Source organism: Canis lupus, chromosome 3, assembly GCF_011100685.1.
Source record: "Canis lupus familiaris isolate Mischka breed German Shepherd chromosome 3, alternate assembly UU_Cfam_GSD_1.0, whole genome shotgun sequence".
Lineage (NCBI taxonomy): Eukaryota > Metazoa > Chordata > Mammalia > Carnivora > Canidae > Canis > Canis lupus.
Genome location: NC_049224.1, coordinates 85,278,835 through 85,305,484, shown reverse-complemented (window position 1 = coordinate 85,305,484; position 26,650 = coordinate 85,278,835). Strand labels below are relative to the sequence as shown.

At 53.1% G+C, this 26,650-nt stretch overlaps 1 protein-coding gene across 2 annotated transcripts in view; it reads left to right on the top strand.

Annotated features, from left to right (window-relative positions):
* The window catches only part of SLC34A2 (solute carrier family 34 member 2), a 31,145-nt gene extending 6,548 nt beyond the window's left edge, over positions 1-24,597 (top strand). For both annotated transcript variants that reach the window (XM_038533553.1, XM_038533554.1), the window contains exons 2-13: positions 9,350-9,464; positions 9,560-9,694; positions 10,679-10,807; positions 12,184-12,327; positions 13,605-13,716; positions 16,026-16,221; positions 16,947-17,042; positions 17,460-17,580; positions 18,781-18,948; positions 20,299-20,415; positions 20,510-20,634; positions 22,126-24,597. In XM_038533553.1, the coding sequence (XP_038389481.1) occupies positions 9,350-9,464; positions 9,560-9,694; positions 10,679-10,807; positions 12,184-12,327; positions 13,605-13,716; positions 16,026-16,221; positions 16,947-17,042; positions 17,460-17,580; positions 18,781-18,948; positions 20,299-20,415; positions 20,510-20,634; positions 22,126-22,755 (2,088 nt within the window). In that variant the 3' untranslated portion in view covers positions 22,756-24,597. The remainder of the gene's footprint in view (positions 1-9,349; positions 9,465-9,559; positions 9,695-10,678; positions 10,808-12,183; positions 12,328-13,604; positions 13,717-16,025; positions 16,222-16,946; positions 17,043-17,459; positions 17,581-18,780; positions 18,949-20,298; positions 20,416-20,509; positions 20,635-22,125) is intronic.
* Positions 24,598-26,650: the final 2,053 nt, after the last annotated feature.

The following is a 26,650-nucleotide window of genomic DNA, read 5'->3' as shown; positions in this document are numbered from 1 at the left end:
CTCTTTCTTCCCCCACCCCCTGTCCTCCTCCACTCTCCGGAGCTGGAGTTCTTGAAGTTGTTCTGGCTTGGGTATTCTCGAAAAAAGTTGTGCCTCGGAGGAGCAATCATTGTTTGAGGTCGTTATGGGTGTTTGAACCTCTTTGCCGGTCCCAGCCAACCAGCTGATAATGATCTCTATTTCTGTAACTTTGGGAGCCGGTGGCGGGAAGAGCGTGCTTGTACAAGGTTTGGATGTTTAACAAATTGCCCCCTGCAACATCCACCCCAAATCACTCAACCATCTCATTGAAACAAGTCCCCAGTGGTGGGAGGACGGACGTCTGGATTATAGCGGTTAAGCACAAAGCTGACGCAAAAATAGTCTGGATTCAGCTTAATGAAGAAAACAGCTCATTGGGATCAGTGATTTGGAATAAACTTAATACCGTTTTCAGCCCCCTTCCTCCCTGCCCTCCCTCGGTCTCTCCCCCTCCCTCCGCCATAGGGACAGAATGACAGTATCATCGGGAAGTAGGACACCCCACTGCACTGTGCACCAAGGGCTGCAGACAGGTTGCAAGTGTTTAAAGTGTTTTTGATAATGAGCTCTTTTGACCCCAACCCCCAACAGTGCAAAATAATAGACATAGTAAAAAAGGATTTCGCTTAAAACTTCCTAAGTGTAAATTGAAAGTGCACCGTGAGGGTGTGGTTGGGAATACAGCCCAGGTTTAAAGAGATAGAGTTAATGCCTTTTTAAAATCCCCTTCGTGCTTCTAGTCAGAAGTCTAAACTAAAGCCATTCATCAAAGCAAAACCCAGGCCAATGGTTTCTGTCTCCTGTCCCAGCAGCCCCCACCCTCCCTTCCACCACTACTGTGTCTTTGGGATTATTTTGCCTTGTGATGGCTGACGGAAGCCGAAAAGTACCCATTGCCCCCTTGGAGAATTGTCGAAGTCTTGGTCATCCTTTCAAAGTAGGAAAATATTTCGGAAGCGTATGGAACATTGGACTCAGACCACCTGAGCCTGAGTGGCTCCTGAAGGTGTGGTGTCTGTATCACTGGAAGCAATTCATTTCTTTGTGCCTCGGTTTCCTTCTCGGTAGAATCAGCGTGAAAGGATAAAGACCTAAAAGTGAATTCATAGGAATAAAGTGGGTGTGAGATTGAATGGGTTAATTCGTGTCCGGGCCTTGCAGCAGGACCCGAGACAAAAACACCCCGTGATCATTTGGGTGGCTACCGTGTGCCAGCCCCTGTCCTGCATCCCAGGGCTACAGAGGTCACTCCCCGCCCCCTGTACGGTGCCGTGGGGGCCACTGCCTGGCAGGAGAATGTGTGCCTGTCTCAGTTTCTCTGCAGGGCACTGCCCATGCCTCCTCCTCTTCCCACTTCTTCAGATGGCAGCTGCTGTTCTGAGTACAGGCGGCCCCCCAGGACAGGTCCTGGTTGGAGAAGCTCAAACAATGCAGAGTGTGGGGGCTGGGTGAGTGCCAGGTGCCCTACATTTTCCTGCTACCCAGGTCTGAGAAGAGCCGAGAAGTTTCCTCTCCTTGGCCTGCAAGAGTTCCTCCTGGCAGGGGATACACATGCAGTTGCAGGAAGTCAGGCCAAAATGGTTATTCTCACAGCCAGCTCAGTTGTCGGGACGAGTGGTAGGGGGCAGGGGAGCAGATGTGTGGTCAGTCACCCACCTCATGCCTAGGCATTAAAAAAGAAACCCATCTTTGTGAATATTAGACCCAAACAGCCAGAATGGATGATTTTTATCCTTCTCTGCTTTTTCTGGCGGGTAGCAAGAGTGTGCTAGAGTGTGCCCTGGGGAAGGGGCAGGGTAGCTGGGTCAGAGGACACCCTTGGGCGAAAGCCTTTGGAGGGACTGCAAAGAGCCCTGCTGATGCCCAGAGCCCCTTCCTAGAGAAGCAGGTTCCAGACCGGCCAGTGCCTGCCAGCCCACTGGCAGAGTGGCCTTGGCTTCAGGTTGGGGCCTCTGTCCGGCTCGTTCAGTGTCACCTTTGCTGCTTAGCTGAGAGTCTTAAAAAGGCTTGGCCTCTACGAATCCAGGTCTCTGGTGTGCCAGAAGCCTTTGTGGGAGCAGCAGCCTGTCACTACAGCATTCTTGGCTGGCATATCTAGCTGTTGGAGTGAGGACGGCGGAGGGACCCCTGCAGGGGACCGGCCGGCTCTCCCACAAGTCCCTGGAGCCTGGACTGCGGCCCCCTGGTGCCATGCTACTTTGCGGGGGCCCAGAGGATTCCTCTTCCCTCCCTCTCAGCACCTGGCCGGGGGGCCGTGGATGGGGCCCCAGCGTTGGAATCAGCATTCCTGGGTTCAGATCCTGATTCCATCTGCAGGTAGCTCCGGGACTTTAATTTCTCTGTGCCTCTGTCTCTTTGTAAACTGGAAAGAATTTGGTTATTGTAGCACTGAATGGGGTCACGGATCACATAAGACACTCCCCCACCTCCGGGCCCCGGCACAAAGCAATGTTAGCGCCTTCCTCTCTTGTGCTTTGGGTTCGTTTTTTGGACAGATATTTACAGAAGGTCCACTGTGCTGAGCACGGAGGTGACGAGCTATGGGCTAGGGCCCAGTGGCCTGTGGCCTATGCAATTGCTGGTGATGTAGTTCATTCTGGAAAGTTCTCTGTATTGACACTGCCAGGCACTCTGCTCGGGGCGTCCTCTATGCCCATTGATCAGTCAGCCCTACACCAGCTCAGAGAGGGAGATGGTGTTCTCTCGTTTTGAGATGCTGAAACTGAGGCTCAGAGAAGTTCAGGGTCGCACACAGTGGTGGGACTCCAGAGCCGGTCCTCACCCACCGTGTGGTTCTCTCTCGGGGCTGTGTGCCAGGCGCTATCCCATCAGCAGACCTGGCAACCCCAGGGGCGCTGAGGGGGAGCCCCTGAGCAGCCGCCTTATGGCCGATGGTGGGAAGTTCGCGCCGGGTCCTCTCTTGACTCCAGATCCATAGGGTCAGTCTGCACAAGAGCTGGGGCTCTGCTGCCTGGGAAGGCCGGACGACTGGGGCCTGTGTACCCACCTGCTGAGGACAGTGATGGGGTGCCAGGTGCTGTACATTTCCTCACCTCCCAGGTCCTGGAAGGAGCAGCCAGCGGCGTGGGGGTGGAGAGGGCCAGGAGGGGAGTGGCCAGCAGGTGCAGGGTGCCCTGGGCTTGGTCAGATGGCTCTCCTGGCTGCCTGCACCTCCTTTTCTTACCTGCCACAGTCTAGCATGAGTGATGCTGGAGTCCGTGGACGAACCAGAGAAGGAAGTATTGCGTGAGGGGAAATAATCGCTTCATCAGGGAAGTGTTGATAAAGAGGGAATGGGCTTGGGCAGATGGTTGGACTCAGAAGAGGGAAGAGCGCAGTTCCAGGAAGGAGGCGTGGAGACGTTCAGTAGAAAGTTGCTTTTGCTTTTTTGGTGGCACTGACCAGTGGGAGAATGAGGGCCTGGGCGGGGGAATGAAGCCAGCACAGGCCCCACGCAGAGCAAGTTAGCATTCAAGACGCTTTGGCGTGCGGCTCCCCTGCCGTGATGCCCCATTCCTCCCTGCCCAAGTCCAGCGGGTGTCCGCTTGTTCCACTGCTTGTGACGTTCTGAACTCCTTGGACATTGGGCCCGCGGACGTGTCTGTTTCTGCATTTGCTAGACTGTTCACTCCAGAAGAGTATTCTAGTCAGTCAAATCCAGAAAACATGACCTATTTATTTTTAAAAGATTTTATTTGAGACAGAGAGAGATAGAGAAAGAAAGAGCATGAGCCGGGGAGAGAAAGAGGGAGAAGCAGGCTCCTGGCTGAGCGGGGAGCCCGATTTGGGACTCGATCCCAGGACCCTGAGATCATGACCTGAGCTGAAGGCAGACTTTTTTAAAAAAGATTTTATTTATTCATGAGAGAGAGAGAGAGAAAAGCAGGCTCCAGGCAGGGAGCCTGATGTAGGACTCAATCCTGGGAGCCTAGGATTATGCCCTGGGCCTAAGGCAGGTGATAAACCGCTGAGCCACCCAGGGATCCCCCTGAAGGCAAAAGTTTGACCGACTGAGCCCCCCAGGTGCCCCTGAAAGCCTAAATAATCATCCTTCTTGCACCTACCTGCTAAGAGTCCCCCCAGTGGGCCTGCTGTGATACTTAGGATACGGATGCAGTTGCTCCTTCCAACAGATCTTGTCCACCCCAGCTTGCTTCCGGTGACGAGGGACACCCACTCACTAGTAAAATTCAGGCTTGCTTTGTTTCCTGGTCAGGGATCCGGTTCATCCGTTCAGCAAGGCCCCTGTATGTGGACTCCTCCATCCACCAATGCAAGGGGCCCGGCGATGCGTGGTCTGCTCAGCACCCGGAGAAAAAGCACCACGTATGGCTCTTGCCCTCAAACGTAGATTCCAGTTGAGAGGGCTGTAGAGATGTGCAAAAGAGAACAATTATCGAGTGGATTAAGATTATAAAAGAAGCGGCAGGTCACAATTTTCAAATTTCCCCTTTAAACGACCCGCAGGAGCAGAATAAGCCCAGGATGTGGGCACCTGTTGCAGGTGTGTCAGTAGGTCAGAGCAGGCCCTTGCAAGCTCAAGGCAATTGTTTTGTGTCCTGTCTTTTTTAAATTTTGAATTTGTGGAACTCTCGCTCGCACTCGTACCGTATTGTGTCCTTACTCGTTTTAGTGTGATAGCTGAGGACCATAGAAGGTCTGCGACGTGTCAAACACTATTCTGAGGGCTTCTGCTACATAATGCTCTTAATCATAACGATGTTGTCAGTAATGTCATCCCAATTTGACAGACAGGGAAACAGAGAAGCAAGGGAACTAGCCCAAAGTCACACAGCAGCTGGCATTGCTGAGATTTGACACCAGCCAGTCGGGATCTAAAGGCTGGTCCCCTCACCTGTAGAGCAGCAGTTCTCAGCCTCCAGCGGACCTTTGCCCAGGTGCGGAGACCTTTTAGGTTGTCAAGACGAAGGGTGGGAGTAGAGACCGGGAGGGAGGCTGCGTATCCTGTGGTGTACAGGACACCTCGCACAGCAGAGCCTCATGTGGCCCCAAATGTCACCAGCGCCGAGGCTGAGAACGTGCTCTGTGCACATCTCACGCCTCCGGTGCCAACCATCACCCAGTCACGCTGCTTGGCCTCCCCACTCCCCAGTTAGGGGAGTGAAATCAGCTCCTGGAAAGTAAGTCTGTGTCGTGGCCGAGGAGATTGTGAATCCGGGTCCCAACCTCACTTGACAGGTTGCGCTGTGCTGAGAGCGCCAGTCACTCCCCTGCTGGGTGACTTGGACAAGTGGCTCTGTCTCTTTGTGCTCCGGCTTCTTCCCGTTTGCAAGCGGGGATGAGCCCGACCCCTTTCCTGCACAGAGATCGCAGGAGACAATGTGTGTCGAGGCCCCGGGGCAGCACCCGCACCTGGCTGGTGCTCCCCAAGTGGCAGTTGTTATTGGAAAGCAATGGCCCTGTGTGTGGCGGAGAGTCCTGTGAGTCACACGGGCACTGGGCACTGCAGGCCCGCCTGGAGCACTGCAATGATCAGAGAGGCCTATGGACCCCAGGTAGGGGCGGAGGGAGGACTCGGGCAGGGAGATGAGGGAGGGCCTTCGGGAGCGCAGTGCTCCCCAGGCAAGAGCAGAGGGTGGAGGCCAGTGTGGCCTGAGGAGGGGGATCATTTAGGGAGCGGTGGGCAGTGAAGAAATGGGGAGTCCACGCAACCACACCGGGTGAGAGACTGGAGCCCAAACCAGTTAAACAGGCTGCCGTGCTGGCTGAGGCAGGAGGAGCTGGGGCCCAGCCTGGGGAGGTGACTCCTGCAGCCAGTGCTCCCAGCTGGAGTCCGCAGGTCTTGGTGCTGGCCCGGTGGGGGGCTGTGCCCTCAGAGATGGGAGATGACCTCGCAGCCCTGCGACGGTGACAGCAGGGAGGGCAAACAGCAAAGCTCCAAGCCAAGGAGGGGAGCGGGGTTGGGGTGACGGGAAGTGAGCTGCATCTGAGTCGGGGTGAGGTGCAAGCGCGGGCTGCTTGAAGCGGCAGGTGGCAGGTGGCCGAGGCGACAGGAGGTGAAGTTGGGCGAGGGGATGTTTTTGTACCAGAAGCCAGGGCGGCAGGTGCTTCCAGACCGAGTCCACGGAGCCCCGGCTTCCTCCCTGGGCTCTACGCTGAAGCGGGTCGCTGACTTCTGTCACCGGACCGTGGCCACATCTTCCCATTTGCCTGGCACTGGGTCTTTCATCAGATACACTGCACTTCTGGCGACAGTGTGGCTGACTCATCCCTCCCAGGAGCAGTCCAGTCCTGCGGCTGCCAGGCAAGCACAGACTCCGAGTCCGACTCCTCGGGTCGCGCTGTGGCCTCGGGCCAGGTGCCCCGGTGTTCTCATCTGTAAAAGGGGAAGGGCACTAACCCTCCCAGGGTTGCTAAGAGGAGGAACCCGCACCAGTTGATGGCACCGGCTACTGTTCCAAGCACTTTGCACAGACATCGACTCATTTCAGCTGCCTGATAACCCAGTGGGTTATAGACTGTTATAAACGCCAGTCTACCTCGAGGGAAACTGAGGCACAGAGCAGTCGAGTGGCTTGCTGAGGCCACAGTGCATCTGGAGCAGAGCTGGAGTGTGGTTCTGAACCCCTGTGCTATGTAAAGGACCCAGCCTGCCTGACGTTAAGAGCTCCAAGGTTCTTTCTTTCCCCAGAACCCTGTGGCTAAGGATCCCTGCGTTGGGAGAGTCAGAGGTAGACCCTGCAGCTACGCTCCCCAAACCACGTGGGCCTGGGCCTGTCTTTTCTTATCGCACCGGCATAGTGGCCTTGAGCTGAGCTTAGCTCTCAGGCCAGCCTTGATCTCCTCCCTAACCACCCAGCTCCACCCCACCTCCCCTGCCTGGGCCTCGGCCTTGGAGCTGCCTCCCAGCACACCCCAGGAAGGGGCCCCCTGGGCCCAGCAGGCCTTGAGCAGCAGGTTTGCCCCACCTTTGTCAGCTCTAAGAAAGCCTTTCATTGAGCCTAAGGGAGGAGTCCAACCTGGGAGAGGCACAGCCTCTCCAGAAGCCAGGCATTAGCAGCGGCCCTGCTCCTAGAAGCCAACCTTGCAGCATGCAGCCAACACCCAGCCCTAGGGGGGCTGCCAGGAAAGGCTCCGGATTCAAACTGACCCGGCTTCAGAGCTCTGCACCTTGGGGCCTTGGGCAAGTTGCGTAGCCTCCTTGTGCCTCAGTTTCTTCATCTGTATAATGGGAGCGTAATTCCCTTGAATGGGTGGCTACGAGGCTGAGCGCAGCCCGGCTTAGTCAGTACTGGCTGTCGCTGGCCAGGAGGTCCCAGCACCCTACTCAGAAGGCACGTGAGGGCTGTTGTGTGGCAGGCCCTGTGTCGGGTGCTTGCTAAGTTGAAATGAAAGGCCTGGTGTGTGCTGTCATGGAAGCCAGTGGCTGCAGGACATTCCGCAGCAGAATGTGTCATGTCCTGCAGGTCGTGGGGAAGGTTGGGATTCCTTAAGCTAAAGAAATTGATGAAACCCCTTCAAGATGGGGACACACAGAATCAGCTTAAGTCCTGGCTCTACCCGTACGAGGAACAGTGACAACACGCGTGTCCCTGGACCACCTTGCTTCGTGGGTCTGGGGTTGGGCGACATTCTTAAAAGAACTTGGAAATTTCATACAGAAGAAAAATAAGTCACCCCCAGTCCCGTCACCCTCTCTGAATCCCGTGGAACATTTCCAGATCCTATGAGAACATGCTGTGAGAAGAACTAAAAAGTAATTTTATTCACAGTTTAGCTAAAGCATTTTCCTGGGTCTTTCTTTTTCCTCCTGATTCTTTATAATGTTTTTAATAGCGTGTTATTACACTGCATGCATGTACCCTGGTTAGGACAACGATTTCCTTATTTTCACTTTCCATCTCTTTGACAGTGTGGCGACGTCTTTTCGATCTGCATCCCATTCTTTCAGTCAACCCCCATTTATTGGGCATTGCAAGTGCACCAGGCGGAGCTGCAGACCCTTAGGATGTAGTAGTGAACAGGACCAAGCCTTTTTTTTTTTTTTTATTTGTTTGTAGAGCTTACATTTTGGTAGGCAGGAAGTAGATCTATTTAAGAAAAATAGGCCAGTCAGATAGACCCAGATTCTGGGAAGGTCTCTTCAAAGAAGCGATCAGAACAGGGTGGAGATGTACTTTGGGTTTTCTGGGAGAAAATATTCCTAGATTCTTAATTCCTGGAAGTGAAATGACAAGGTCAGAGATGGATCGTAAAACACTTTAGATACGTAGCCAGTGCTTCTCCAGCCGTGCTCATCTCACTGCATCTTCTCCAGCACAGCGTATTATACTTAAGAAATAATTTTTTTCGGCTGATTTGATGGCCGAAGCTCCCCGTTCTGATTTGCAGGGCTTGGGTTGTTACTGAGGCCCCATTCTTGTTTTGTGGTGTTTTAGCCACTGGTTCTTCCTCTTCTGTGAATTGTTTGTGCCAGTCCTTTGTACCGCACTGTCTAACGTGTGTCATAGGACAAGGAGCCACAAGGAGTGGACTTCCAAGTGTGTCAGGAGCCACACTTCCTCTCCGTGTAAGCAAGAAAGGCTTTGTTGAGAAAATGGGTTATGAGGAAGCCTCTCTCAAAGGTTAGAAGGAATGCGATTCTGACAAAAGGTCGTTAATCCAGGCAGCATGGCAGAGAAATAATTGCCTGCTTCATGCCAGGCACTTTCTAGGTATCACCGTTGATCTCGTGGCCCTGCAAAGTATGCAGAACTAGCCACATTTTATAGATCGGGAGACATTTATGCCTTAAGCTCAGCGCTATAAAAGGACATGCCTCAACACACGCCCACTGATAAGTGGCACCACTGGGATTCGAACCAGCTCCTACGTGTCACGCTGCTCACCGAAGACACGGTGGCAGGTGGAACGTAGGTGAACATCTGCACCTACAGTCAGTCCCCTGGATGAGGCTGGGCGCAGATCTGGGGTCTAGACATAAAGAGCAGACGGGGCACCCATCGGCAGACCCGAGGACTTGGCTTCCCGTGAGCTGATGGAGATGGATGGGTTCGCGTCCCCTTTCTGATGAAAGGAGGAGGCTGAGAAGGGAGTCAGAGAAACTAAAGGGAGTTCAGCTGATTGGAGGCTAGAATGGGAAAATACTGTAAGACGTGGCTTGATGTAGTGACAGCCGTGGCCAGCAGTTGAGGGAGACCCAGACGTGGAAGTCTGGGGCTTCGGAGCCCACGCTCGCAAGGTACAGAAGCACAACACCCTTCGTCTCTCCCGAATCTCTGCAACCACTGGGAGCTCTTCTTCCTGTCAGAGCACCCAGAGTGCCTCCTTTTAGGGGATCCTTCTTTAAGCTCTTTTCCCTCCACAGACCATGGCTCCTTGGCCTGAGCTGGAAAATGCCCAGCCCAACCCCGATAAGTACACGGAGGGGTCCCCCGGTCTGCAGTCCACCACCCCCGTGAATGGCAAGGAGACCGCCAAGAGTAAGTGCCGCCCATCCTGCCCCAGCCTGGCTCCTGGGGGGCATCCCGGGAGACCCAGGCCTGACCCTTATCCCATCATGGCCTTGTTTGGGTAGGTGACACTGGGACCCCAGTGACCAAGATCGAACTTCAGCCGTCCTATTCCACTGTGGCACTGATAGAGGAGCCCACGGGAGTGGAAGACCCCTGGGACCTGCCCGAGCTTCGGGACACGGGGATCAAGTGGTCAGGTAAGAGTGGCAGGACGGATTGGGCTTGCTGTGTCCTCGATACTGTCTCCTTTGTGCTGTCCTCCTCTTTCGTTCTGATGCCCTGCACGCAGGTCCCTGGCTGGGGGGACCTCCCGGCAGGGTCCTGGAAGCTTCGAGTCCAAGCCCAGTGTGAGAACTGGGGGCTCTTTTGTTCTCATTCACCCAGTGCATGTGCCAGCATTGGGGTAATAGCCAGACCAGGCACGACACCCGTACGTGTGTGCCAACTGGGTCCCGGGAGCGGTGCTCCGGATGCAGCATGAGCAGATAAGGCTGCTGCTCCCAGAGCTCCAGGATGGGAGGGGGGCAGGGGGTGTCTCCTCACCTAAGTGTGGGCATCGGGGAAGGCTTCCAGAGGATAGACTATACAGCCAGAAGGGCTGGCCTGCAAGCAAATGCTGCATTTCTTTTCTGGGCGCAGGGCGTAGAGTCTGTCTGCTGAGAGGGAGGAGGTGAGAACCACTGTCAAAGTGAGCAGAGAAAATAGCATCCAGGGACACAGCATTCCAGGATAAGCGAGCGCCCGGGCCCTCCCCAAACAGAGGCTGTGATGGCTACCTCGCGGCCACATTCTAGAAAGTATTCTGTGCTGTTCAGAAAGTGCTCGGCAGAGCCATTATCTCTGACCCCACACTTAGCAGGTGCCAAGTGCCCTTAACTGCCTCACTCAGCAACACTGGTTCTGCTGAGCCTGGAGTCTGGTTTGCCTGTCAGTAGCCCAGACCCCCCCGAAGCCCCCCCTCCCCAGAGCCAATCCTTCAGAGACACTTGGCCACAGGCTTCAACTAAATGGACTATAGCGGGAATCGCTTTGAAAACTGCAGTCATGGATGCATCCCGGGCCTTGCCATACATAAGAGCTTACAGCCACCTGGATGAGGGGGCTGCGGGGAGTGGGGAGCTCTGGGCTCATTTCTGGGTTTCAGGCACTAACAGCCTTCTGTACCTTTCCCCCTACCCCAGAGAGAGACACCAAAGGGAAGATTCTCTGCGTCTTCCAAGGCATTGGGAAATTTATTTTGCTTCTGGGTTTTCTCTACTTCTTCGTGTGCTCCTTGGATGTCCTCAGCAGTGCCTTCCAGCTGGTTGGAGGTACGGAGGAGAGGGACAAAGATCTGGGGTGGGGGTATTTTTCGTGGTATTTGGTTCAGATGGTCACAACTCAGCCGGCCCTCTCCAGGTCTAGCCTCTTGGCCTGTTTTAGGACAGGAAGTCACCTCATGTCTTGGGAAGCCATGCCCCCATTTTACAGAAGAGAAAACTGAGGTCAGTAAAGGGGCCATGGCCGGCAGCCAGGGCTAGAGCCAGTTCCAGGCAGCCGGCCTCGTGTGTCTGTCCCCAGACTCTGGACAGGAAGTTGTTTGACAGCGGGACTTATCTAAGGGATCCCTACTGTCTTAAGCCCTCCCACCTAAAGAGATGAACGGATAGGAGTGCTCCCAGGCTCCAGCAACTGGAAATCGGGACTGGGCCTTTGCTGGAGAAGGACAAGGGTCCCAGCGCTGGTGGATCTGTATCCTTAGCGGTTGTCTAACCATCTCCCAGGACTGAGCGTAGCTATACAGTGTGGCGGGGAGGAGGGGGGTTCCTAGAGGTGAGACCAGCACCTGCTAGGTCACCTGTGTTCCTCTGACAGGTGACATCAATAGCCAGCGCTTTGAAAGCCTCCTGGGATCCTACACATTCCTTCCCAGAGCCCTTCCCCACTACAGGGAGCATCTGAGGCTAAAAGTGGTCATGCTGTCCAGCCTGGAGCTGGCGTAGGGGATCCAAACTCAGATCCCAGTGACATGAAAGACCATGGATTTCTCTACCTGCCCCTCCCCCCTCCAGTATAGAAATTTCTTGAACTCTGTGACCTGGGATTATTGGGGGTGGGCGGCATTTGTAGGGGTGGGTGAGGGGGTGCCACTCCCGGTCCCCCCAGCAGGGGCTTTCACTCTGAGCCCCTGACTAGTGGCCTCTACCATCTGGGCCTCAGTCTTCAGTGAATGCGTTGGGGAATGGATTGACGGTCTCGGGCGTGTGGGGCCAGGCTGAGGCTGGACAATGGGCATTGGGTGAGGTGGAAAGAGAGAAGAATGGGAATATCCATTCCTAGGGATAAATCTGAATGGGCAATATATCCAGAGACAGGAAATGGGGTCTCAGGGGACTCGCTGACCCCGTCTGGGCCAAGTAGAGTTGAGGCCAGGCTGGTGGTCAAGGAGGCTGGAGGAAGGGCTCGGGGCCAGAAGGAGTGGAGGAAGTATGGGAGGCTGTAGGGTGAAGGGCCGAGGGGGACAAGCGGTGGTGGGGGGCCATAGGGACCTAGGTCACAGAGGTGGAGACAGGAAACCAGGGCAGCGGAGTGGGGAGGCCATAGGTACCAGCTGGGCTGGAGGCTGGCCTCAATGTCCCCTCGCCAGCTGGCCACGGCTCGACATTATGATGTGTCTCATGCCCACCCAACTTTCTTTTTTTTCCAGGAAAGGTGGCCGGACAGTTCTTCAGCAACAACTCGATCATGTCCAACCCGGTGGCGGGGCTGGTGATTGGAGTGCTGGTGACGGTCCTGGTGCAGAGCTCCAGCACCTCGTCGAGCATCATCGTCAGCATGGTGGCCTCCTCACGTGAGTCCAGGCCCCTGTGGGCCCCGACACATTCCGGGCATTTCCCTGGCCAGCTGGGGAGCCTGGGACTGACTCCTGACTGTGTCCAGGCTTGCCACCAGCATCTTCCTATCTGTGTGCCCCTGGTTCTGCTTTTACCCCGGGCAGGCTCCTGTGTCCATCCCTGTGGCAGAGTCTGAATCTAGACCTCGAGGCTTGAGGGCTCGGCTCTGAATTCTCTGGAACGGTGTTGTCCTGTCCAGCAGCCACTGGCCACATAGGGCTACTTAATTTTATTTAACCTTAATTTATTTTAATTTAAAATATAAAAATCGGTTGCTGGGTTGCCCTGAGTGTATCTTAGGGGACCAGTAGTCACATGTGGCCAGTGGCTGCCATAGTGGGCCGTGTAGACGAGAAACATTCCCGTCAGTGCTCGGTGATAAGAATAAAGACGTGTAATCACATCACACATGGGCTTTGGGACAACGGAGCTCGGGAAGCTGGCGTTCCAAACTTGAACCTGCTGATAGTTTGCTCTGGCTAAGTTGGGGCAGATGCTCTGAGGGGGGGCAATTTGAACAGGTTCATTTTCTGCCCAAACCAGTTTTTTTTTTTAAGCAAAATTAGCCAGAACTTTTCTGGGCTAACTTAGAAAAAGGCATTTTTCAAAATAACTTTACTTTCAGGGCACGTGGGTGGCTCAGTTGGTGTTAAGTATCCGACTCTTGATTTCGGCTCGGGTTATGATCTTGGGGTCGTGGCTTTGAGCCCCATGTCCTGAGTTCACCTTGTCTCTCTCCCTCTGCTCTCCACACCCCCGCCCCAACCCACTCAGGCAGTTTCCAAAATAAGTAAAATCTTTAAAAATCAAAAACGACTTTCATGTGTTAGAACATTGTGTTAGGAAAATAAATTTGCCATAATAAACAGACAAGTCCTTAAACATTGGTTCCTGTTCTCCCATAAGCCGGCCTTGCACCCGCCACAGGGAGGACAGAAATTTAGAGACGCGTTTGTAAACTGGGGTCCACAGAAGGGCTTCGTCACGGAGTCTGCGGATTCCCTGAAATTATGTGCTGGAAGTTATTTTTGGTACACGTGCCTATCTCTGTGATGAGCTGTCCTCACTGGCATCAGATTCCTAGCCGGGTGCCCACCCCAAAATGGTTAGGAAATGCTGCTTTGGCAATTAGCAGCTTGGCCGAGGTCGGCCCCCCTTGGGCCCCCGTCGGGAGCGTGGCCAGGCCCCCTTCCTGAACTTGCTAAGTCACTCGCTTTCTCTTCACCACCTCCAGTGCTGACTGTGCGAGCCGCCATCCCCATCATCATGGGTGCCAACATCGGGACATCAATCACCAACACCATCGTGGCGCTCATGCAGGCGGGAGACCGCAATGAGTTCAGAAGGTAGGAGGCTCAGACTCGGCCTTCGCCTGGCACGAGGCTCATGGGTGCAGGCCCGGTGGTCCTAACTACCTTGGACTACCAGTGGTAACATGCTGGTGGTTCCTGGAGCTCTCAGCAGTAGCCATGGGGGGTGGGGGGGAGCGAGTACAGCTCGGGGTCGGGGTGGCATACCTACCAGTCGATGCCACCCAGCTCCCCAGTCTGCGTAGCCAGGATACTTGGCCGTCACCACTGTTGCCCAAAAGACTAAACCCAATTCACCGACAGGGAAGTGCTTAGCCAGGTACCTGGCACACAATCAGAGCTCCCTAAATGCAAGCCCTAACTAGCAGCCTGCCTCCCGCGTGGCTGTTGTAGTTAAAACGAGGCCAGTTAGGATAGGATTTACTATCCCGCTTAGTCAGAAATAATTATAACCTCCTCAAGCTTCCTCTTTGGGTGAGCTCAACCCCTGCCACCTTCCCTTTGTTCTTCACTCGCAGGCCAGTAAAAGGCAACATGTAGTTTACATGGATGCTGGAGATCTGAAAATGGGGCAGGTTGAAACAGGCCAAGGGAACCTTTTCCTTCCAAAGGGTTAAAGTGAGAATGAGGCACATTCTCGGCCTGTCTTCTAACTGGTGGGCTTTTGCCGGAAGTTCATAAAAACAGAGGCAATTTGTCTGCGCCTCGCAGTCACCCACGGGTCGGGCAGAGAGCTGGCCGGGCGGTCCACAGATGTCATCCCTCTTCTGTTGGTTACCCGGCGGGTGGCCCAGGTCCTCAGGGCTGCTCATTCCTGCTCAGACACCGCTAACCTTCTTGGGTCCCTGATGAAATGTCCCGAGGGTCGCAGGAGCGATACACATCATCCAGGGGGGTGGCTAATTATTTGATCTTCTCAAGAAGCTGAATAGACTTTTCTGTGCCCCGTTTCATCAGTATAGAAGCATAGAGGTTCAATAGCTTCACTAAGGGGCACGGCTGGGACTCAGCCTAGGTTTTCTTCCAGATTGAGGGCTCTTTTCACTGCTACATCTGAAATATAAACTCGCCAACTAGAAGCGTGAGCTGTGAAAGCACCTGCACACAGGCGTGTAATCGAACTAGGCCACCCCTCGTTTGGATTATTTAAATAGATTGCTTTCAGTAACGTCTTTGGAGACGTGCATTATTCTTTCCTGGAGGTTTGGAAATACTTCCTTCGGTTTCTCGAAAAGTAATGATTATATCCGACACCTATAAGGCTCTTAAAACATTTTGCCAAACTACTAAGAAATATTTACATCACTTGCCATCAGCTTATGAAGATGTCTTAAATCACCTGCTCTAGGAAGAATAAGTTACTTTTAAATTTATAAGCTGATGCGATAGGTAAAGATTTGTACTTACAAGTAAATTGTAAATAAATCTTTTACTCCTAGTGAAGTTAGAGCATTTCCCCCACAGGTTTATTAGCTTCTGTCCATGTCCCCTTTGGTTTTGGGTATTTTTTTGACATGCAGATATGTCTTTTTTTTTTTTTTTTAAGATTTTTATATTTGAAAGAGCTGGAGCAAGGGCGGGGGTGTAAGGGGCAGAGGCAGAGGAAAAAGCAGGTACCCAGCTAAGCAGGGAGCCCGACACGGGACTCGATCTCAGGACCCCGGGATTATGACCTGAGTCAAAGGCAGATGCTTCACCGACCGAGCCACCCAGGAAGCCTGGAGATCTTTCTTAAAGGAAAACTTTTTCATGGAGGAAAAAAGTCTGGAGTTTCTTAGTCTGGAGATAGAATGGAATTCAGGGGAACCTGCAGCCCTTCTCAGTCAGAAACTGTGGTGCATATCGGCCTTGTTCGATGTGCAGGCTGTTCAAAGGTTTCATCAGAGTCCCAAGATCTTGAAGTTAAGAGTTGAGGGCTTTGGATACCGCCAAGGAAGGTGGTCTTCCATGTGCATGATTTGGAAGAGGTCCTGAGGCAGCACCTCCAAACAGTGGTCCCTGAGCCCATTACTGCAGCCACAACCTGCTTGCTTCCCTCTGTCCCAGCAGAGAACTGAATGCTGTCTGGCTGGGTGGGAAAGGCTCTGCTGGGCGGTGGGAGACAGGGTCCTGGCCCCAGCACCCAGGCAGGGGTCTTTTCCCCTATGCTTGCTGGCCCTCAGTTTCCTCGTCAGCCAGCCAGATGAGGATATTGGTACCAGCCACTTGGGCATTGCTTGGAGCGTGTAGATGTGGACGTAGAGAGGTGACTTGCTGGCAGATGGTGCCATCAAGGACCTGCCCGGACTGGGGCCCACTTGCTTGCTGACTCTTCTCAATGTTGGCTCCGGCTGGGGTTCTTATAGGGCTTTCGCTGGAGCTACTGTCCATGACTTCTTCAACTGGCTGTCCGTGTTGGTGCTCTTGCCCCTGGAGGCGGCCACCCATTACCTGGAGGTCCTCACCAACCTGGTGGTGGAGACCTTCAACTTCAAGAACGGAGAAGATGCCCCCGCCCTTCTGAAAGTTATCACCGATCCCTTCACGAAGCTCATAGTCCAGGTAGCCCGGCTCCCTTCAGAGAGGGAAGGAAGGAACTAACTGCCCCCCTGCCCCCTCCCACTCCTCCCAACCGGAGAGAGATGGTGGACAAGGATGAGGGCCTATAAACACTGCTTGCTCTCTGGTTGCCTCTGAGAAAGGCCAGAGGAGCCAAGACTTCAAGGGCACCTGCCCTTGAAGAGTAACCAGCCTTCTTCATTTCCTTGACTTTGCATGTCATCTTTATTGGGGTGGGAGCGGAGTGGAGGGTGGCAAGTGCTTCTCAAGACTCAGGACTCTGGATGCTTGGGGCCACTTTATTCCCCCTACTGACCTCGGCACCCATGGGCTCACTGATAAAGGATTATCCTGCTCATACCCCCCTGCCCCCCAGGCTGATTGAACTATTATTGAAATAAATCTTAAAAGGTTTTGTGGCTGTTGCCTTGAAAAGTGGGTCAGCTTAGACCTTGCCCTTTATCACCCTTACCGTCTGGGCTTTGCTGTCACCTGATGACCTTCTACTGTGTGTTTCCCAGCTACCAGCCCACTGTTTCTACAGCCATTCCCTTATTTCTCAAGCACCTGCTAATGTCTGGGTGCAGTGCTCCATCCTGGGAGCATAGACGGAGCAAGTCAGAACCCACTGGGCTTATGTTGTTGGAGCCCCTTCCATAGAACCTCCTATGTGTCTGTCCCACATCAGTGCTGAGACCTGCTGACCCTTTCCTGTCTGTCTTCCTCAGCTGGATAAGAAAGTCATCAATGAAATTGCAATGAATGATGAAGCAGCCAAAAACAAGAGTCTGATCAAGATTTGGTGCAAGACTTTTACCAACGTGGTAAGTTTCTAAGGATGTGGCTGGGTGGGCAGACTCTTGGATCTGTGGGTTCAGCAAAACCTTGAATTCAATGTGGGCAGATAAGAGGTCAGAGGAAGTAAAAATTGGCCCTGGGAATCCTTAGGGAAGCAAGTCTTTGAATGCTTGATGGACAGATAATGCAGTAGGACAGATTCCCTCTTGCCCCACCCGCACCTTGGAAAACATGTTATTCCTGGCTTGATATTTTCATGTCTCTTGGCTTATCTATGGCTCCCTGTGTTCCCATGAATGGAGGGACCCGTCGCAACAGTGCATCATATTTTAGAGACACATGCATTGACATGTGTCTCCTCCCTGCTGGCCACACTGCCTGCAGTCCCCACCAACAGGGAGATGGTGGACTCTCTATACCATGTGTCGATGTTTGTCTTCCAGACTCAAATGAATGTCACCGTTCCTTCGTCTGAGAACTGCACCTCCCCTAGTCTCTGTTGGTCGGACGGTACCTACACCTGGACTCTCAAGAATGTGACCTATACGGAGAACATTGCCAAGTGTGAGTGGAGCTCAGCAGAGCACCAGCCACTGGGCTGGGCTGTCGGGGTGGGGGTGAGGGGGTGCTGACGTTGTCCTTTATCACAAAGATGTGCTGGCCTGAAAAGACCACGGAAAGCCTCGTTAGGAGGGCAATGGGGCTCCCCAAGGCCAGTGTGAAATGCAGTTAGTGAAGGAAAGAAAGGCACGGAGATTCATTGAGCACCAACATCATACCAAGTAATGAACTGTGCACTTTCACAGCAGCGGGAACTAAGGTTTCGAGCCAGGTCTGGGGTCCCACCAGGAGGGGTGGAACCAGGATTTGAATCCCAACCCCTCTGGCAGGTCCATACTGCACTAGAGCTCATCTGCAGATTCCAGAGGGCTCCTTCTGTCTGCTTTGGTGTATCCCTTGGGCTCTAGGGAGATACCAACCAGACCTGTAGGAGATGTAAGGCCCACACAGAACAGAACAAATACATTCAGCCCGAAGTCATGAGTCCCTGCTGTACGGGAGGCCCCCTTCCAAGCCCTGGAGCCACAGCACTGAACAAGGCAGTGAGCCTACATGATGCTCCGATTCTTTAAGAAGCTGGACTGTTGCCCTGGGAATCATGGGTCCAGACATCCTTAACTCTTCTAACCATGTGTGTGTCTCTGCTTCCCTTCATCCTCTCCACGCCGCCCATGTTAATTCTGAGCAGTAGATTCCAAGTGTGGCTCACCTCACAGCATCAATGAGTTTATCACCTCCCATGTTCAAGATGCTATACACCCATCAGTCAAACCCTAGAATCCTAGGGCCACACAGGACTTCTTAAAAAATGAGGCTTACAACTGGCAATAGCTCCTACTCTGACTTCCCCATCCTACCCCACTTGGCTCTTCAAGCTCTTCGAGGTATCAGTCGCTCTCAGGAGTAAAACACACCGTGAGACGTAGAGGTAGAAGAAAAGGCCCCGACCAGCTCTGTAACTGGAAGGATTTTACTTCATGTTCTAGCCTCCTAAGGTCCCATTGGCCAGAACATGGCCTCAGGGTTACAGTCAGCTGCAAAGCAGGCCGGGAAGTGTGGTCTTTGTTCTGGGGTGCCATATGTTGAGCCAACAACCCAGATTCTGTTACTGTAAAGCAGAAGGATGATGCTGGGGAATGAAGAACAATCGGTGGCCTCAGAGCCCCACTGGCCTCTAACAAGGGCTTTCCCTGGTCCTTTCAGGCCAGCACATCTTTGCAAATTCCACCCTTCCGGACCTTGCGGTTGGCATCATCCTGCTGTTGGCCTCCCTGCTGGTCCTCTGTGGCTGCCTTATCACAATCGTCAAGCTCCTAGGCTCCGTGCTCCGGGGACAAGTAGCTGTGGTCATCAAGAAGACAATCAACACAGGTAGGCACACCCTCACCCCAATTCTGGGCTTTCTAGGGCATGGCATCACTGGGGCCACCCCGGCGGTGGGGAGGTTCCTTTTAGATTTTCATCTAGCAATGGCCTCTGTGTGGAGTTTTTCTCTTGGATCTGATAAGCTGAAGAAGATGCCCTTTGCCCTTGAGATCTTTTTTTGTGTCTTGGGTGGAGCCTGGGCACCAGTGTCTATCACATCTGAAAGGTCCTGAGAAAGAGCCAGCTCATATCCAGAGATCTATGAGATAGGCCTTCCTTCCTTCCTGGCAGGTTTCCCCATGCCCAGGTCTTTCGGGTCTGTCAGAATCCCTTAGAGAAAGGGTAACGGATGCCCTCTCTGCTCCCCACTTCCCTTCCACTCTTGGGAAGAAAACATGGTTCTAGATAACCCATCACCATCTTGAGGCAGCCAACACAACCCCAGTGGCCAGGAGAAGCCCCTGATGCTTATGGCATCCTGGCCAAGCCAAGGATGTCGCCTCCCCATGAAACCTTCATGAAACAGGGCCAGGAATATCTACCTCTGAGGGCTGTCCCCAAGGTTGTCATGTGGCTGAGCTGGGTGACTGTGGGGACCTGCTGGGTGTGCAGGGCCTGATCCCGTGTGGGTGTTGCCGAGAACTCAGCGTGTAGGACTTCCAAGCTGCTGCCCTTTGCTTCCGTGCCCCTTCAGAAAGGTGGAGGATTTACGGCATTGGGAGAGCACCGTGAGTGCTCCGTGGGAGGAAGGTGCTTAATTGGGTGGTGTCCTAGTTCTGATTCTATAACAAATTATCGGAGGCTGGCAACACTTGTCACAGTCCTGGGGGCTGGGAAGTCTGGCATTGGGGTGCCAGCACGGTCAGGCTCTGAGGTCCCACTTGCTGATGTACAGATGGCCGCCTCCTTGCTGTGTCCTCACATGGAATGAGTAGGTCTCTCTCCTGTAAGGGCACTAGGCCAGTCAGGAGGATTCCACCCTCATGAACCAATTACCTCACAAAGGCTCTACTTCCTAATACAATCACATGGGGTTAGCATTTCAACATGGGAATTGAGAGGAGACGCTTAGTCCGCGACATGTGTGTTCAGCATCTCTACTTCCGAATTCAGTGAATGCGTGTATTGGTCCGTGGTTCCACCATCTGAACATGCAAGGTGAAAGGATTCTAAAAATCCAATTTGTAATTTATGACTATTGTGTGGGGTGGGGAGGCTTCTATACAACCTGACCCTCTAGCCCAGCCCATACTGCACCCCTCCCCACCCCGGTCCTCTGGAGGGGCGAGCTAGGCCTCCAACCCAGCCCTTCCTTAGAAAGTCTGTGACAGATCTCCTTTCCTTTCTGTCTCCTAGACTTTCCCTTTCCCTTTGCCTGGGTGACTGGCTACCTGGCCATCCTTGTGGGGGCAGGCATGACCTTCATTGTGCAGAGCAGCTCCGTGTTCACATCTGCTATGACCCCACTGATCGGTGAGTTTCTCTCTGGCTACCCTGTCTAGTTGGCTGTCACCACCTCCCATCATCCCTTGGGGCTGATACTATAGTTTTTGTATTTTTCTGCCAGGTATTGGTGTGATCACCATCGAGAGAGCATATCCACTCACACTGGGCTCCAACATCGGCACCACCACCACCGCCATCCTGGCCGCCTTGGCCAGCCCAGGCAATACTCTGAGGAGCTCCCTGCAGGTTAGGAAAGGCTGCGTGGGTGGGAGCCCGGGGGGGTGGGGGGACAGCCCCATTTGTGGTCTTACAAGCAGATGGTTTGGAACAAGAGCCAAGTTTTCTCTATCTTCAAAACTGTGAGGCCACCATCACTGGTGGTTGTTTTAAACAGAGGTGGGGGGCGGCCACTACACCACTTCCCATCTCCTCACCCCCCACTTGGGGAACTCTATTTGGATTTTGGGCAGTCACTTGTGCTCTGGGCGTAGAATTTAGAATTCTAAATTCAGGGCAGGTCCCCTGCCCTACCCGGATCAACCAGGTTACTTGGGCAAGAAGATCTTTGGCATTTGAACTCCGTCCTGGGTTTACACACTAAGCGACCTTAGACAGGTAACCTAACCTTTGAGCATCAATTCTCTCTGCAACCCGGGAGCCTTATCTCATTAGGATTATTCCAAGGATCTGATGAGACTCAGCCTAAAGCCATGCTCTCTGATAGATATACGAGTGTAGAATAGAAATTTGAGCCACCCATGTCATTTGAAATCTTTCCTAGCCATGTTTTCAAAAAGTAAAACACGATCAATCTTAATAATGTATTTGATCTAACTCATTATCATTTGAACGTGTAATTGATTTAAAAATTGGCGAGATGTCTCACCTTTTTTTTTTTTGGACGAAGTCTTTGAAATCTGGTGTGCATCGTGCGCTTGCAGCACACTTGAGGCCAGTCACACCTCCAGCACTCAGTTGCCACATGTGGCCAGTGGCTGGCGACCAGACAGGCTGGTCCAAAGCCCGTAGTGTGATGCCTGGCACCTGGTGGGCCCAAGGAAGTGGCAAAGTGCGTGGCCTCTGGAGCCAAGGCTGCTGGGGTTGGAATCCCACCTCCGCCATCTCCTGCGTGTGCAGGGAAGGAGCCTCACCTCTTCCTCAGTTGGCTCGACCACCACCAACATCAAACGAGGATAATGATGGTCTGGCAGCTCTGAGGGTATTTTTTGGAGGATTGAGGTACTCGTTGCATGTGCTTCCAACAGCTGCCTCAGCCTAGTGGGTGCTAAGATGAGCTGCTGCTGCCATTATTTGTACCAAGTGCAGCCCTCTCCCTGAACTCCCTCGGATGGGGCCGTGGGGACCCCCAGCTACCTAGCAAGCCTCTTCTTGGGCCCCACCAGCTGGGTCAAGCCCTAGGTTTCTAGGGTTTTGAGATTGATCATTGTGAATTTCAAACTCCTGGAGGACTCCAGGGGGCCTGGGCTGTGGTTCATCTGGTCACCTCCATCGGACATCCACCCACCTGCACTCGTCTGCACCCACCTGCACCCACCTGCACCCACCTGCACCCACCTGCACCCACCTGCACCCACCTGCACCCACGCACACACAGCAAGTTCCTGGGAAGGCCCAGCGGGCCCTTGGCGCTGCCCCAGAGGCCTTGTGATGCCCCTGCCATCACCCCGGCCTCACCAGGCACCAGACCCGCTCACCCCCACCCCCCTTGCATTTCAGATTGCGCTGTGCCACTTCTTCTTCAACATCTCGGGCATCCTGCTGTGGTACCCCATCCCGTTCACCCGCCTGCCCATCCGCCTGGCCAAGGGCCTGGGCATGCTCTCGGCCGAATACCGCTGGTTCGCCGTCTTCTACCTCGTCTTCGTTTTCTTCCTGACCCCGATGGCCGTGTTCGGCTTGTCGCTGGCCGGCTGGCCGGTGCTGGTGGGCGTGGGTGCGCCCGTGGTCGCGGTGGCTCTGCTGCTGGGGCTGCTGGGCGTCCTGCAGTCCCGCTGCCCTCGCATCCTGCCCCGGAAGCTGCGGGACTGGGGCTTCCTGCCCCTGTGGCTGCGCTCCCTCAAGCCCTGGGACGACCTCATCTCCCTGCTGGCCGGCTGCTGCCAGAACCGCTGCTGCCTGTGCTGCCGCCTGTGCTGCCGCACCTGCTGCCTGCTGTGTGGCTGTCCCCCGTGCTGCCGCTGCAGCGGGTGCTGCCGCAGCCAAGACGACGACGAGGGGGCGCCGCCTGGCAAGGGCCCCGAGGCCTTTGACAACGTGGCCCTGAGCGTGGAGGCCCAGGAGGGGTCCCCTCAGCCTCCAGTGGACGACCCGGACTCCAAGGTCATGTCAGGCAGCACGGCCTTGTAGGGCACCCCCCCACCCCGCGGCGGGAGGGAGCAGGGCCCCGAATCCCACCTCTGCCTGGTAGAGATCCTTCCCTCCTGAGAAAGGGTCAACCGCTCACCCATCACCCTGGGCCTGCGCCGTGGCGTCAGCTCAGCCTGGGCTCCAGCCTTCCTGTGGCAGGAGCGGGCACAGGGACCCTGAGAGAGAGCACAAGACACCGTGGCTACAGGTGATCCCGCCGCCCACCCCTGCCACAGTGGGGTTGCTCCACAGGACCCATTTGCTAGACCCCAATCATCTTCCAGAGAAATGCCCCGAGGGGATGGATTTATGGAAGGTTCTCTAAGATGCCCACATTAAGTGTGTGTGTTAGGGGTCTAGAGCTCAGGCACCTTTTCCCAAAGACTTGCTTCCTCCAAGAGCACAGTCCTTGCCCCAGACCAGACCCATTCCAGAGAAAGAGTGTGATTGTTTGGAGACTTGGTGAGGACTACTGGGGTGGGCCTTGCCCTCTTCCCAGATCTCCCCAAACCCCTGTTCGGTGTCCTCACCCCGGCAGGTGTGGCTCATCAAAGCGTCCCTGCTGTGCCCAAGTTTTCAGGGTGGGAGCCACATCTGAGCTACCAAGAGAGGTTCAGAGGGCACTTCGGCTCACCTCTGGGGTCTGTTTTATCAGACCTGTTCCCGAGCAGGGCCCATGGCGGGTGAGAGCTGGGCATGGGGAGCAGTGGGAGGGGGAGATGGTTTATCTGCTGAAGGGGCCGAGGGCTCTTCATTTGGCTACTTTAGAAGCCAGTGGACCGCTGTGTCTAGAGCCCAGTGCTGCTCTCTCGTCAGATAAAATCATCCTTGTTGGGTCTTTTAGAATAAGATAAGCAGCCCCTGTGGGTCCCCTCAACTGCTGCCACTTTGAACCCCAGGAAAGATGTGAGCATGGAGGAATTGTACCTTGTCTCCGCCTCCTCACTCTGCAAGATCAATGTCCGGGTTGGCTTTTTTGATGGACAGCTTGCATTCATCCAGCCAAGCCAGAAACCCTTTCCAAACATTCTCGCACATTCCCATAGGATTTCCTGCCCTTCTCTCCATGCCTGCGGAGATCCAAACTTTCCTCCAAGGGCAGAACCCAGGGCATGACCGAACGGCCCATAGGATGGTGGTCACCAGGTAGCAGGAGGGGTCCGTGTGTGGCCGTGGGTCCAAGGACTGTGCTCCTTCTTGCCTCAGATACCTTCTCTGTGCCTTCTCCAGCTGCCTGTAGTATTTGCACCTCCTCCCTCCACTACTCCCGCACCCTGAACAATCCCAGTCTGCCCCGGAGAGGGAGGGGGCTTCAACTGAGTTTGGGGGGGTCGGGAGGGGGTTCAGTGCAGCCGCACTCCAAGGCCCTGCTCTCCCCCATCCTGGCTTATCCTTCATCTTAGCAGGTTGGGATACCAAACTGAGCCCTCCGCTGACCCTTACCCCGTGTAGATACCAATTCCCCAACAGAGCCATTTATACTCTATTTATAGCCGCACGTCTGTACAGCATTTTTCATAAGTTATATGGTAAATAGGAGTGTGATTTGTGTTTTATAGTGCTCTCATTTGGAAATGAGGCCGGGTTCTACTATGAAATATAAAGAAAGCATCTTTGTATATTTTGTAATACCGCCCTTTAAATGTGCCTCTAGCCGCACCCATGCCACACACCCTGTAAATATGTAAGTTAAGCCTGGGCAGGGCTGTGGCCCTCTTTGCACACTGATTGTTTTTTAAAAAAATTGGATCCTTCTAACTGCGTTGATTGTATTTTTTTTTTTTTTTTTTTTTTTACTGGTTGTGGGAAGGGAGAAATAAAAAAAGGCAATCAAACCTCAAAGGAGTGTGTAGCTTTCAATTACAGGGAAATCGGGGCTTCGTGGATCTGTTTCCTGAAAACGTGGGGTCTCTTTTCTCAATTAACATCACGACCTACCTCTCCATCACCAGGGCCAGCTGTGTAATTTGTGGGGACCCTTGTTCAGGAAGCACAGTGAAAGGGACATAATAGGCACTAAATACAAACCTTTTCTTCCTTCAGGGCTTTTAAAATGTTGTGGAGTGCTATCCTAAGTAAGATTTGAGTTTAAATTATTGGCATAAATTTCATGGTTCATCTTTATATTGTGCGATGCCAATTTTAATGTAAACATAAGAGTTTCTAACTCACACGTGGGATGGCCGAAATTACATGACTCTTTTTGTAGCTCCTACATGTATTTTGTTCCTGCCAGAATAGCAGGGATTTTGCATAAAGCTCAGTTTTTATTTCTCTTCTTGACATCCGCACGTTCAGTCAATAGCATCCCTTACTGATGAGTTAGGAGGCAGTGAAAAGAAGCACAAGGGGCTGACGCTTCTGTGTCATCATTCCAGCCTAAGTGAGTGGCAAACACGAGTGAAAAGGAGTAAGATAGGGCTCCTCCATAATTTCTTTTGTTGTGTTCGAAGAAAGTTCTGGTTCAAATGGGAAGCATGTCCTCCTGGGGCTGTCAATACCCCCAGTATACTCGGTTGCAGACATAACACACTTGTACTTGGCCTTGAGTCTTGCCGCCTTTAGGCTCGCTGTGGGTCTACTTGAATTCTGTACTCATGGGGCTTTGCCAGTGCTCTGCGTGAGTGGGGTGGCAAGGGGCTGTGGGCATGGGTATTACCCATTCTGCTCACACACATGCTCCATTGCCCCACTGGACTTCACTAACAAGACAAAGTTAAAAGATTGAGATTTTCAGGACCGTGGTGGCAGAGCATTTCAGCCAAGGATGAGCTACTTTTCTGTTGGGTTCTGTTGGGTTCTGTTGGGTTCTGTGTGAGCGTGCCATCACACAGGAAACTGGCCGTACCCACCACCCCAGGCCAGTCCCAGGGTTAGGGAAGAGTTGATTCATTTTATTTTATTTTTAAGATTTTATTTATTCATGAGAGACACACAGAGACAGAGACACAGGCAGAGGGAGAAGTAGGCTCCTTGTAGGGAGCCTGACACAAGGCCTGGTCCCAGAACTCTAGGATCATGCCCTGAGCTGAAGGTAGATGGTCAACTGCTGAGCCACCCAGGCATCCTGGAAGAAGTTTATTTAAATTAAGAAATGTGTGCAGAAGGACTATAAATTGGTAGCACCTCTCTAGGGGCAGCTGAAACAGATGTGGAGGGCTGAGCTGGTGTCATAGGGTGATAATAAGTTCAGGACTGGGATTGCCTGGAGAGCTGGGCCCCACTACTAGCTGTGTCATGTCATTTACTAGCAAAACTGCTAACCTTCCTCAATGTCAACCAACTCCTGGACTATGGGACAGTAATGCATGCTTCTTAGGAAAGTGAGGTAACATATGTAAATACTGAGCCCAGGGTAGGTTTACTACAAAGGCTGGATATATAGACTCTAGGGGACTTCACTTATGCATCTATCTACCTGTTTTTTGGTAAATGAGATTTATCTGATGCATCCCCCCAACACCACCAATTTCCCAAAGTGGTAGTCAATATTTACATCACATTATGATTAATATGATTTACATTATGATGATGCAAAACATTTTCTTTAATTTTTTCATCAGTGCTGTCACAGACTCATAAATATTTTTTTTCTCTAATTGATCCAAAGTGTCTGACAACCTTTTGGTTGGTTTCCTTCTTTTCATTTTTTTTTCTTTTGTTTTTTTAAACCCGTATCCTCTTGGTCCCATGTAGACTTGTGTTCTGTCTGCCTTTTGAGAACAGCTGTCCATCAACCTGGGCTGTGCCACTCTGCTAGGATAGAAAGCTTGTTTTCTATTCAAGTTCCTATTTTATTGTTTTGATCACCAGTTTGCTTGAATTATCTGAGAGCAGTTACAAAAGAATTGATATTTTTGGGTCCAGGCACGTGTGGAAGTTTTATATCCTCACC